At 34.3% G+C, this 12,690-nt stretch overlaps 1 protein-coding gene across 1 annotated transcript; it reads right to left on the bottom strand.

Annotated features, from left to right (window-relative positions):
• Positions 1 to 1,088: 1,088 nt before the first annotated feature.
• On the bottom strand, positions 1,089 to 4,400 carry LOC110019376 (cytochrome P450 734A6-like). The gene is made up of 6 exons (XM_020717016.1): positions 3,945 to 4,400; positions 2,926 to 3,149; positions 2,583 to 2,833; positions 2,141 to 2,472; positions 2,021 to 2,100; positions 1,089 to 1,944 (listed from the first exon to the last, which is right to left on the bottom strand). Exons 1-6 carry the CDS (start codon positions 4,231 to 4,233, stop codon positions 1,477 to 1,479), a joined length of 1,644 nt encoding a protein of 547 aa, XP_020572675.1. The 5' UTR covers positions 4,234 to 4,400; the 3' UTR covers positions 1,089 to 1,476.
• Positions 4,401 to 12,690: the final 8,290 nt, after the last annotated feature.

Here is a 12,690-nt window from a genome sequence, read left to right as displayed (position 1 = left end):
CTTATAAACAAAAAACACAGTCAATTTAGAGTAAGTTTAAGCGAGATCCATGCATTGCTCGAAATTGGCTCAAAAAAATTTTGATACGAAATTTCAGCTCATAACTTAACTTAAGCTTATTTATATCGATCTGATCTCAATCCAAGCCAAAATTTAAATCAATTTATTAGCTATTAACAGTCTTTAGCTACATTCACAGCCCAATCCATATATACCCATCAAGAATTTCTTTTAACCCCGATCCTTTGTAATTTTTAGACTTGATTTCAAACAATGTATGAGCAGTTTGAGCACGACTGACATGAATTCTGATATATATAACTGCTACACATACTGTGGGGTCAAACAGTTTGCTTGCTGCCCATATGATTGGCAACTTGGAGACCACGACAAAACGCATCGGAAAAGCACAGGAGTGATGATGAGGTGAAACGGCCGCTAGCATGTGGGGGAACCCCATCTAAGTCATCTAAGAGAAAATATTACATTTGGATTATGCATTCAGACAACCAACACGACATGATGCAGTCTGCAATTTTTTTTTTCCCATCGATGTATTGCCTGATCGTTGTCCAGATGTTGCTTGCATTCAGACTTCGAACGTAATTTTTTTTTCTCACCCAAACTCTCCAATCTCAACCAAACTCTTAGCTCAGACCGACGAACCCCAAAAACTGTAAGGTGTTGTTTGGCAAAGATGAGATTCAAGATATTAAAATTTTATAAATCCCATAAAATTTACACAAGGTTAAATCTAAACTTTGAGATTTAATAAATGCAGGAATTTCAGCCGAAATCCATGGAATCCAGATTTAATTGACAGTTTTAAATCCAGCATAAAATTTGGGCTAAATCCATTGCCAGACAGCCCCTAAGAGATATTAAAGGGTTGTTTTGCTGCAGTTGTGGATTTACGTTGATAGGATTTATTAAATTCGCAAAATCTTGTTGATAGGATTTATTAAATTCGCAAAATCTTGTGAGCTCGCGACGCAGATGGAGCATGCAAGCAACGGCGGAATAAATCTGTGTACTCTGCCTCACAGTTGGATTTGATAAATCCGGCGGAATAAATCTGTGTACTCTGCCTCACAGTTGTATTTGATAAATTCAGATTTACGTCACACATAAGATGAATGGGGGGAGAAACAGACCCATCAGAGAGAATTGGAGGGTTGAATTTGATTTTACCTATTTTGGTGTTTGGCTAAATCAAATTCAGGACTAAATCGTGCTAAGAGTGTGCTACTAAACACCCCCTAAATGTCTTTCTTCACGGATAAAATTAAAATCTTGGCAAGTGATTGATGAGATGCACGAATAACAGAGTGATAGCACAAAGTTAAAACAAACATTTTGCTTTTGCTGTATTTTTTTTTTCCATCTTTTCGTCTGGGTTAGAAAAAACGTTAGTGTGAGAACAGATGCGAGGAACTACTGTTCAGAGTAGCATTGGTATGGAAGGAATCTGCAGCATCATGATGCATCATGACAGAGACCGCAGCCGGCGCTTGATGGAGATAATGGGCGAAAGAGGACGGGGGCACCGTACTGAGGGTAGAGCAGCATCAGCACAGTGGGTGCGTGAACATATGCAGGAGATAGACGGAAAGAGAAGCGCTGCAGGATGAGAGCCAGAGTGAGCCTAGCCTCCATTAGAGCCAAGTTCTGGCCGATGCACATTCGAGCCCCAAGCCCGAAAGGGATGAAGGCTGTGGAGTGCCGGGCTGCTCGTGCGACGCCATCCGCAAAGCGTGCCGGATTGAATTGAGCGGCATCAGCACCCCACAGCCCTGCATCATGATGAACCGCCATGATTGGTATAAGCAGTTCAGTGCCCTGTGGAATTTTGTACACTCCAAGCTGAACATCGGCTTTGGCCCGACGGATTGTTGCCACCGCAGGGGGATACAGTCTCATTGTCTCATTTAGAATCATCCCCAGCTGAAAAGCAAACAATTTGATGTTAAAAATTAATTCTTTTTAACAATTTTTTGTTAAATAATTGTGTCCGGCGTACCGTTTTGAGCCTGGAGAGTTGGTCACGGGTGGGAAGATCATGTGAACCGCAGATCTGGAGGACCTCATGGCGGGGGCGGTCCCGCCCCCCCCGGGGGCGCGCCCTGGGGGGGGGCGCGCCCCTGCCACTCCGGATGCATGGCGAGGAGCACCGTCGTCCATGTGAGCAAGTTTGAAGTAGTCTGCTTTCCGGCGAAGAAGAATGTTTTGCACTCCTCCACTATGTCTCTTACCGAGATCGCCGGAGGTGGTCCGATTCGCGGCCGCCCGCCGCTACTGGCATTTATCATAAGCCCGAGAAGGTCTTTAGCTGATACGGTTGCAGCACCTTCGGCTTTCCTCTCCTCGTCTGCAGCGGCATCCTCCTTCCGCTTCCCGATTAGCTGCACTAGATTCCGACGTATCTCTTTGTCCAGCTTCCACGAGCTCGTATTCTTCTTCGTCGGCAAAAATCTTTGATTCCAAATTCAAAACGTCAGTTTTGAGTCCTTCTCTTGGACTTTATTTTGAAGAAAAAAAAAAAGAGATTTTTATCACAATGAGTTCTGCATCGTTTGCCTTACCTGTATCCGGGAATAAGGACCATGTTGTAGGCTTCGGAGGCAAAAGCCATTTGCTTTGCTTGGAGGCGAAAGATCGCATTTCCATCCTCAAAGCTCCGACCAAAAGCTGTGCTGGTGATGGCGTCCTCCGTTACTCCCTGAAACCAATCGGAGACTTCAATCTCCACATCGCCACTGCTCGTGGACAATGACATCGCCGCCCATTTCTCCAGCATCTCCACCACTGTCTTCCCTATCGTCGGAATCAGCAGCTGCGCGAGCACCATTAAGCAGCTAAATGATACCATTCGTTTTGTGAGAGGATTTTAAAAACTCTAAATTGGTAAACAGAGGACTGACATACTTTGAGATTGTCCATGTGGAAGGTGGGGTTGAGGACCTTGCGGTGGTGCGCCCATTTCTCACCGCGGAGGCTTACAAGGCCCTCGCCCTCCAGCTGCCGTATCAAAGGGTGAGATTCGTAACGGTCGAAGAAATCGGCGCGAGAGATGAAGATCTCGCGGATGAGCTCAGGATCGGCGACGGCTAGCCGAGCTGTGGGTCCGAACCAGAGCAAGAAAGTTGAACCTGCAATACAAAAAAAAAAAAAAGAAAAAAAGAGGGAGGGTCCATCAGAAATCAGCACAAACACCAATTAGAAACACCGGTTAGCGGCATGGATATAGAATTGAAGGTAGACATAAGAAGCTTGTCCGTTAGGGGCAAGGAGAATCTTGGTGGGGTACGTTGCTAGACGACAGGAAGCTGAAACTTTCAGAGATTAGGGAGCGGTGGTAGCTAGCGGTATCCCGGCAAGGTCGCAGAATGGGGACAAAGAAAACGAAAGATAACTACTATAAACAACTTCCAAAGTTCCAAACTTGGAACTAGATGATCAGGCTACACAGGCTGCTGTAAAATTAAATGCAGTGAAGCAGGGTGCTAGAGTTAGGCGGCAGAGCAAGTCCAATTGAAGTGTGGGGAAGAGCAGCGCGCAGGAGACGCATATTGGCCACCACAGCCTGGAACAGCCTCCCAAGAACACTTGCGCAGAGAAAGTGAAAGAGAAGAAAATAGAAACAGGGTACCCAAAACAAGTTAAAAATTTTACATTTTCAGCAGTTTCAAAACTACCATGATCAGCAAATACTCAAATTTTGTTGGGTTAATGATGCACAGTTCGTAACCACAAACAATTATTATGCAAAAACATGCCTTTTTAAACAAGAAATCAGCAGTGAACACAATGAAGCAAATTTATCAATAATGCAAGCTAAACAGAGCAGTAAAATTTAGAGCAACCATGAAGAAGAAGAAGAAGAAGAAGATGATGATGAAAACAGAAAACTGGGGAGTTGAATTCATGGAAGCAGAGAACCGTACCATAGATCTTCTTCCAGTGGTGGTAAAAAGAGAGAACTCTAGGGAGAATGTTGTGGGAGTTCTTGGGCGCCATTGGCTTCGATGAAGCCTCAAGCATCAAGCTCACCATCTCCCTAAGGTTGCCGATAAATAAACGGTAAGGAGGCCCTCTTATGCCCTGCTTTGCGAAGTGCTCCTCGATCCTCTTCGGCCTCCACCATAAGATATTTATCAGCCTCAATGCCGCCGCCAAACACAGCGCCGCCGCCGCCGCCATGGATGGCACCCAACTCCATAGCCACCCCCACATCTCCGAACGCCTCCTTTCTCCTGTCGTTTTCTTCTCTGAGATCCTCTGCTTTTATTTGCTCCTCCGATGACTCTTGCAGGAGCACTAAAGGTGCTAATAGTAGAATAAGAGCCTAGTCCTCCACCTTTTGGCTTCTCCAGCCTTTTTATCGCTGCAATATATGGTGTTTATATTTTTATATAAACTTTATTTATTATTATTTTTTTTTGTATTTTTATCATGTGCATTTCTCTGTTTTTTTATAAATAATAATGATATTTTTAATATAATTGAAAAAAGTTTTAATAATATATAAATATATATATCTATAATATGTGCCTAATTATTTGAGTATCGCTCCAAACTGATCATAAATGAATTTGAACCCGTGACCTGCGGAAACTTACAAGGCTGGTCTACCAATATGACTATATATATATATTATATAATTAAAATTTAATTTTTAAAAATAAAATAATTATATTGATTACTACCACTAAACGAGAAGGAATATGATGCAAACGATGCGCATAGAAAGGGGAGAAATTTATTTACCAATATGCTCTTACGATCAATCATATATAGTTTTTCATGGAGGAGTGAGGGCGGCCCCACCATTTTTTATTAGTGGGCCCCACTGCAAATTAAGTTGTTTAGTGCTTCGATATGTTCATTAATTTGAAGATTCAATTTTAATTATTGTTTAAGATACTTTTTTTAGTAATGAAAATTAAAAATGTGCATGAATTTATATGCACACCACACAATTATAATCTAATTATATATTTAACCTCTAACATAATTATTACACCTAATTTTTACAAAAAAAAAAAAAAAAAACTCGTTGTTCGTGAACAATTTGTGTTCGGTTCGTCAATGAGTTCGTGTTCGATTCGTTCGATAAGTAACATTTCAAGAATAACAAATCACAACAACATTTCAAGAAATTTTTGTGAATTTTTAAAATTTAATAATTATTAATATTTATTAATATATTTTGAAAGAAATACCATAAAAGCCTCTCATATAAATTTTGGCCAAATTTATTTTAATGTGGGTTTTTTTTAGTAATTTATTATTAATTATCATTTAAAATTCAAGCAAGTAAAAATATTCATAAAAATTTGATTATATAGGTTTTAATTGAAATTATTTGGAGTTTTTAGAAATTATTTCATCTATTTATGTTTTAATTATTCAAAATGTCATGGGTTTATGTTAAAGTTCTATTTATTCCTAAGGTTCATTAAACAAAATTTGTATAACTTTACTAAATTTTTTTAAAAATTCATAAAATTTAGATTATAATTAATTAATTTTAAATTAATTAAAATTTAACTTGATTAAACAATTGATTTAATGGGTTTGCATAACTCTAAATTTCATGAACTTATTTTCTAATTAGGTAAGATATTTGAAACATTTTGTGAAAATTTGATAATTATTTTATTTATTTATTATATATTATTAATTATTATTTTATTTAAAATAATAGTTTTTAAAAATAGTAAATTTTGCCCTAAAAATTATGAGAATATTCCCTAGAGACTAGGATTACAACACATAAAATTTTGAGTTTAATTTAAATGAATTTAAATTTTGTAAGAATTTATTTATTTTTTTTAATAAAACTTACTTATAATTCAAAGACTTTAAAATCTTATGGAAATTTATTAGATGACTTAATAAGTTGTTCCCACACTACCATAAAAAATTGATGTTATGATGAAAATTTTATGAATTTTTTAAATTATTTAATTTCTAAAATTATAAAATTATTTTTATAATGAAATTTGATTTTAAATTTTCTATGTTCTCTCTCTATTATGAAGACTTATATGTTCAAGTTTAATAATATTTCTATTTTTTGGTTTATTATGAATTTCAAGTTTAATAATATTTCTATTTTTTGGTTTATTACGATTTTTTTTAATTATTAGATTTAATAATAATTTATTTAATTGAATACTTAACTTTTTTAATATTTTTGGTGAAATTAGCTTTACAATATTGTGATCTTGAGCTCAATGTCACGGACAAATAGTGTCACATTGGCTATGTTATGACCGAAAAATAGTATTTAAGTCCTCGGCTGCCTAACTCTCTTAAAGGCTCTTTTGGGATGTGACATCAAGCTCACCACTAACCTAATTATAGTATCTAAAACTATTTTGAGGGTTTTTTGAATTTTTTATCATATTATATTATATTATTTTTTTTAATTTTGATGAAATCTTTTTTAAATAATTAAATTCCTATCCAACTGAATTCACAATTTCCTAAAATAGTGCCCAACGAGACAACATGCCTTGAGAATATTTTATGCAAATTCTAATATTGTATTAGTACTTATACTATTTTTAATTATTTAAATGTTTTATCGAGTACTTTTGATCCTTAAAATATTCATTTTATTAATAGTTATATTTATATTTAATTTTATATTGGTAAATGTGACCCTTAATTTTAATTCCATGATATTTGGTTTGCTTTATAACAATAAAATCACAAATATCATTAATATTTATTACATTCAAAATAATTTAAGTAATTTAATTTTATAACTTATGAAAATATTTTGCCACATTTTATTTTCTCTTATATTAGATCAAGAATGTAGTCTAAAAGTAAAAATATTTTTTATTACTTCATAAAATTTTGATATTGCTATTTTAAATGGATTAAAAACTTAGAATAAATATTTATAAAATGTTACATTTTGATTGTTTGCAAAAAAATATTATTCAATTGAAATTTTTAGTAAATTTAGCTTTTAATAACTATAATTAAGGATTTATATAATTTAATATTTTTATTCATGCATAAATAAATACCTTTATCCATTTCAAATTTTGAGCAAGCAAATTTCAAAGAATAATAGCAATAATATTTTTTCTTGTTTCAATAAAAAAAAATCATAATTTAAATTCAAAACTCATACCCATTTCCTTCTTTTTTTTGCTTTAATGGGGTTTTCCATTAATATAAAATGGTATTTTATTTCTATTTAAGTCTCTCAAATAATTACATGTATTAATATAATTCAAAATGAAAATAAAAAATATTGTACATCATATTTTATTAGCTCCAATGACTATTTAAATCAATGACATTGACAATTATATTAGTTTTCAAGTTTCTTATTTTAACAAGTTGCATTATGTGGTAATACTTGGTTGTTTTGTTTTATAAAGGTAATACAAAATTAGTATTGGTGTTACTATTTTAAATTGCATTAATAATAAAATAAAAACTATCACATTGTAAGTAAGATAACATTTTTTTTAATGGTTGGGGCTAATGAAAAAACTTAGGGCCTGTTTGGGCAGCTTATAAATGCGGGCGGCGTTTTCAAAACGCCGCAGTTGTGTTTGGTTTTCAAAATTCCCGTGGTCCGCCCGCTGGCTGCGTTTCAAGATAAACAGCTTATCCTAAAACGCACAAGCTGCCCCAAACACGTCCTTAGTTTCTACCTCCCTTTTTGTCATCCACCACCTCACCTTTCCTTTACATGACACCAAAAGCTCTAGGTTGTGTTTGGGGTAGCTTGTGTGTCTCATGATAAGCTGTTTATCCTGAAACGCAGCTCACGGAAGGGCTGCAGGGTTCGACCCGCGGCCTACAATTAGTGTAAAAACTCAAACGCTATTTCGAATAAGCTGACGAAACGAGCAAACCAAACGGTACGGCGTCGTTTTAAAAACGTCGTCTGCACTTATAAGCTGCCTCAAACGGGTCCTAAAATTGGCTAGTATGATTTTAAGCAAGGGAACTACAAGTTGCTTCATTTTGAGTTAGGTGGAGATAGGAATTTTAATTTTTATCATATATTTGGTATTAATTAGTGAAAAAATCAATGGTCAAAAGCGTGCCAACAAATTTTTCTTTATGCCCATGGATATTTAGTAAATTTAGTAACTAAAGAACATGAAATATTAACCGTTGGTCAAGACAATCAATTATTAACAAATTATAAAGCGACAATCTTAGATCATCAAAAAGCCAAAACGTAGGTTTTTAGTCAATTAATAAATGGTAGTCATTAAATGATCCCGTTGGTTTTTAATTTCATAATAATTAACAGTAAACATGTCATAAAGCAATTGTTAAGTCGATATTTAATTAATAGAAATAAGTTGAAAAAACTGAAAAAAAAAAAAGAAAGAATAAAAGATGAGCATAAAAAAAGCTTTTCGTTAGAAATGTTTAAATTGATAGGAGCCACAACAAGATGTTGTTCTGACCCCTCCAATATGATAGAAAGATGAGCCTCGACATGTTTAGTTCAAGGGGGGCACTTTTCTGAGCAACCAAACCTCTGATTCAATGGGGTACGCCCATTCTACTGAGCCTTCTCTGCGAAAGGCTGCCTCAGATGGATAATAAGAAACCACAATTCGCCGTGATGAGTTTACAGGGGATCCCTTCTTCTAGATTTATTTCTTCTCCGACATTTTAGCTTTCTTCTGATTTTGATTGTGACTCTTCTTCTATCCTAGGTCGTGTCTTCTGCCCTCTATTTTGAAGAACCTCTTCTACACATGAGAGTAGCCCTAATCTCTTCGAGAAGAACTTTGCTCATTGTTAGATGGTAGAAATGTCTCATAGAACATGTAGGGATCTACCTGCGCTCCTAAGCGGCCTTATAAATATGTTGAGGGAGTATAATTATTTTAAGTTTGAATAAATACCATTGTCAATACCCTTTATGTTATCTAACTTAACTCTCGTTATTACTTCTTCAAACAGTTCAAAAAACGTAACATGGAAGACATTTCGAGAAGGAACATGTTGAAACTCACTTTTTCAGCATGTATTCACTTCCTCAAAGCATAGTCAACTAAGGGAATTTAAATAGGATCTTTATAAGCAGACCTTAAAAGGCAAGATGGGTAAAATCAGAATGGATCCTTTTCCCAAGAGAATCAAGATATCCAAAGAAATAGGATATTCCAATAAAAAACAGTAATTTTAGATACTATTCTTTGTAGGAGAAGCTGAGAATACCCCCATACACAATCGTGGAAAGTTGTTGACAACAAAGAGATCTAATTTCTCACAGGACAGGTCGATGAGCCCCCAAGGATAGAAGGATTCATTATTGAGATAAAACTCATCCTCTCCTCGAAGGTCTCAAAGGAGTAACACAATCTTCTCGCGAACATCCAATCAAAGAAATGAAAGAATCAAGAAACTAAATGTATATACAAATGCAGATATATGGGCATTTCTTGCTAAAATTCTCATATCGAAGAGGGTGGACTTCCTTCCCTTTTCATCCTAAATCTACTATTCCTCTTGCCTCCTCAAAGCTTGCTCTCCATCACTATTATCTCTCGAATCCTGTAACCCAAGGGTGTCACCTCTCTCTAACCTACCAAACATCAAAATTTAATATATTTCTCAGGGTCCTCTTGAAAGATTTCCATCCATCTCTCTCCATTGCTCTCTCCATGAAACATATCTTTTACTAAATTGTCTTACGAACGATATATAATCCTACATCCTAAGAAAATTCAACACTTTATTATCAATATTGAGCTATAAAATTTTTATACCTATTTCATTTATTCTTTTTTTTTAAACATGAGCATTTATGACATTTCAAACACAATCAAAACGCAACAATAAAAACTGCATGTGCGCACCAAAAAAACAAATTCTCAGCCGCTGCCCGTAACAAACTCTGACCCACTTCGGACCCACCTTGATAACTGTCTCAGCGCTGATTCAGGAATGGAGGGTGAGATCCAAAGCCCCTGGTCTCAAACATAAGCTATTTAACAAGCCAAACACGAGTTGTTTGTGAATAATAAGCCGTTTTGACAGCCCTAGAGACGACAATGATTGATTTGAATTTTACCTCGAATTAAGATCAGATCAATTTAATTGATTTTTTTTTGGTTGACCCCTATTCATCTTTAAATTCGATCGTTAACAGCTTTACCACTTAATTAATATATATTTACATATCTAATATCTTAAATTTCATCTTTACGTGTATATCATTTAGCATTTACATGAAAATTTATCTTTCATTATTTTAAGGATGATATCTTTTGTGATAATTAAATTTAGAGTAATGTAAATAGAAAAAATAAAATTTAAGTATTAGATACGTGAATAAATAGACATCACAAAAACTATCTTTATTACTTATCCTTTTCAAGTAAAATGTATCTTTCCATGCATAAATTTATGACATCAAAATTTTATAAAATAAAATATAAAAACTTAGGCATTAGATGTATAAATACATAAAAACTTTATGGCAAGTATTTAAATTTTCTTTTGATTTAATAAAAATATTAAAATAGATGCACACAAATGAATAATATGGTGCTTCCAACATAACCATGAATAAATTAAATATGTGCAACTTATAATATAATACATAAAATAAGATTTATTTTGTTGGACTTTACAAATAAGTTTAAGTGGGTGAGAAAGAAAAGGGTGATGAGTTAGTAAGGAGCGAAAAATAAGTGGCAGCTTGATGAAGGCATAAGAAATTTGTGATGGCCCATGAGTCTTTGAAGTTGGCTAATCTTCCGAGACTACCTCTCGTTTAACTAAGAATCAATAAAGGCATAAGAATAGGAGGCTTAGTAAGAAGTACATACTGGCTGATAAAGAAAAAAAAATTAAGTAAAAAGAGGAATGCTAATGAAAATAGATCTAACTTGTTTGAAACCTCTCATTTTCTAAAAGGAAGTAGGTTTCACTTACTTTCTGCTACATAAGAAGAAGAATATGTGTGTAAAAAGGCTTATTCACTTCTGCATCCTATTGAATATGAGTCTCATATTAAAGAAAGAAGAGGTCGTGTTCTACTCGTCTACATGGAATATTTGAAAGAATAACAAAGAGTGAAAACTTTAATGTGGTGGAAGTTCTTGATTCAGTAAGGGGTAAAGTTTTTAAAGAAGAGAAGAAGAAAATCTTGAAGAATGTTATTTTCACGAGAAAATAATGTAAGTATCAAATGAGGTCCTGCACGTAAGTTCACAGGAATAAACATTATTATGTATACTCTGAATATAAAACCACTGATAGTATTGTGTTAATTTGGTGCAAAAGAATAAGGTAGACCTCTGACCAATCTTTTTCAGTGTGTCTCGTGTACCATTTATCACCATAAGCACATTCCTTTATCTCAAAGTTTCTCTACAATACCCAGAAAGTGCATTGCCAATCATCTTAGGTGCTCCTTTTCATTCGAAAGTCCCTCTAGAAAATCTCCAAGTGTTAAGACTAAAAAGAAGATGTCTCCATTATTGATAAAATGATGCTTTGAAGTAAATGTGTAACCTTTATTAGATGATATTGAATTAGAAATCTCCTCTCAACCTACTTCACCTAGTCAAAGGAAGGTACAACAATCTCAAGTAATGGCATAGCCAAAATTTGAAAGCACCCTAAAGGGAGTGAAAATAAAAATCAGAGATATCAATGTCATTCATATCACTCAGTATCAGGATAAAAGTATGGAGGAAAATGATGATAAAATAGAAGAAATGGATACTAATCAAGTACTGAAGTACATCCCATTTGATCTTAAGAATAATAGAGATCGACAAATTGATGAAGTATTAAGTGAAATAGAAGGTATCATTAAAAAACTCAAAGAAAAAATGAAGCTTTAGAAACTCCTAAGAAAAGTGCTACTATTATGATGGTTGAGACCAGAGCTTTACTAAGAGAGCAACAAGATGATGGTAATCTTCAAGATGTTTTGGTTGAGGAAGGTGTTGTACCAGATATAGCCCGATATAGTTTAAATTAGTATATGTATAGGGATTAACAAATAAAAATGTTGAAGAAAAGGATGAAAAAATATTAAATTCTATACAATTAAGTCAAAATCAGTTCCAATATTGATACCAGTATATGCGCATCATAAAGATGTTGTAGTTGAGGAAGGTTTACCACCTAACACAACTCAATGTTTATATAATGAATTAAGATAAGGAGATGAGCAGATAAAAAGGCTAGGTCATGGAAGAATTAATAGTTTCAGCACGCCTGATCCAATAACGAACTCGAATTCAAGTACCAGTATTTGTGGAAGTAAAGAATTTGAAGCTATTCATATAATTGATAACAAAAAAAAAACAGTTGAGCAGAAATTCTCAAATATAAACTTAGAATCACTTTTTAATTCTAATAAAAACTTAGTCACTTATCGAGCAATAAGTAAAAGATATTTTAGCTCAAGCCTGGGGTGGTTCATCGATGCCTAAAGGACGGCCTAATCATAAGAAGTTTGATTACGAACAATACTCTAAAGAATTTGTATCACCAACTTTTAATGTGTTTTCGGGCTAGCTGTCATAATTCTAGGGGAAGTGATGCCCTACTTTTTGATGAGTTTGTTAGCAATTTATTTGAGATAATATTTGATCGATATGTTGAATTGCCCAACAGGTCAATTAAGATATTTTTTGAATTGAAAGGGATTTTCATAAATAGTTTTTA

The sequence above is a fragment of the Phalaenopsis equestris genome, unplaced genomic scaffold (genome assembly GCF_001263595.1).
Source record: "Phalaenopsis equestris unplaced genomic scaffold, ASM126359v1 Scaffold000054, whole genome shotgun sequence".
NCBI lineage: Eukaryota > Viridiplantae > Streptophyta > Magnoliopsida > Asparagales > Orchidaceae > Phalaenopsis > Phalaenopsis equestris.
The sequence above is the reverse complement of the archived record's forward strand: the minus strand, read 5'-3'. Positions and strand labels throughout refer to the sequence as shown.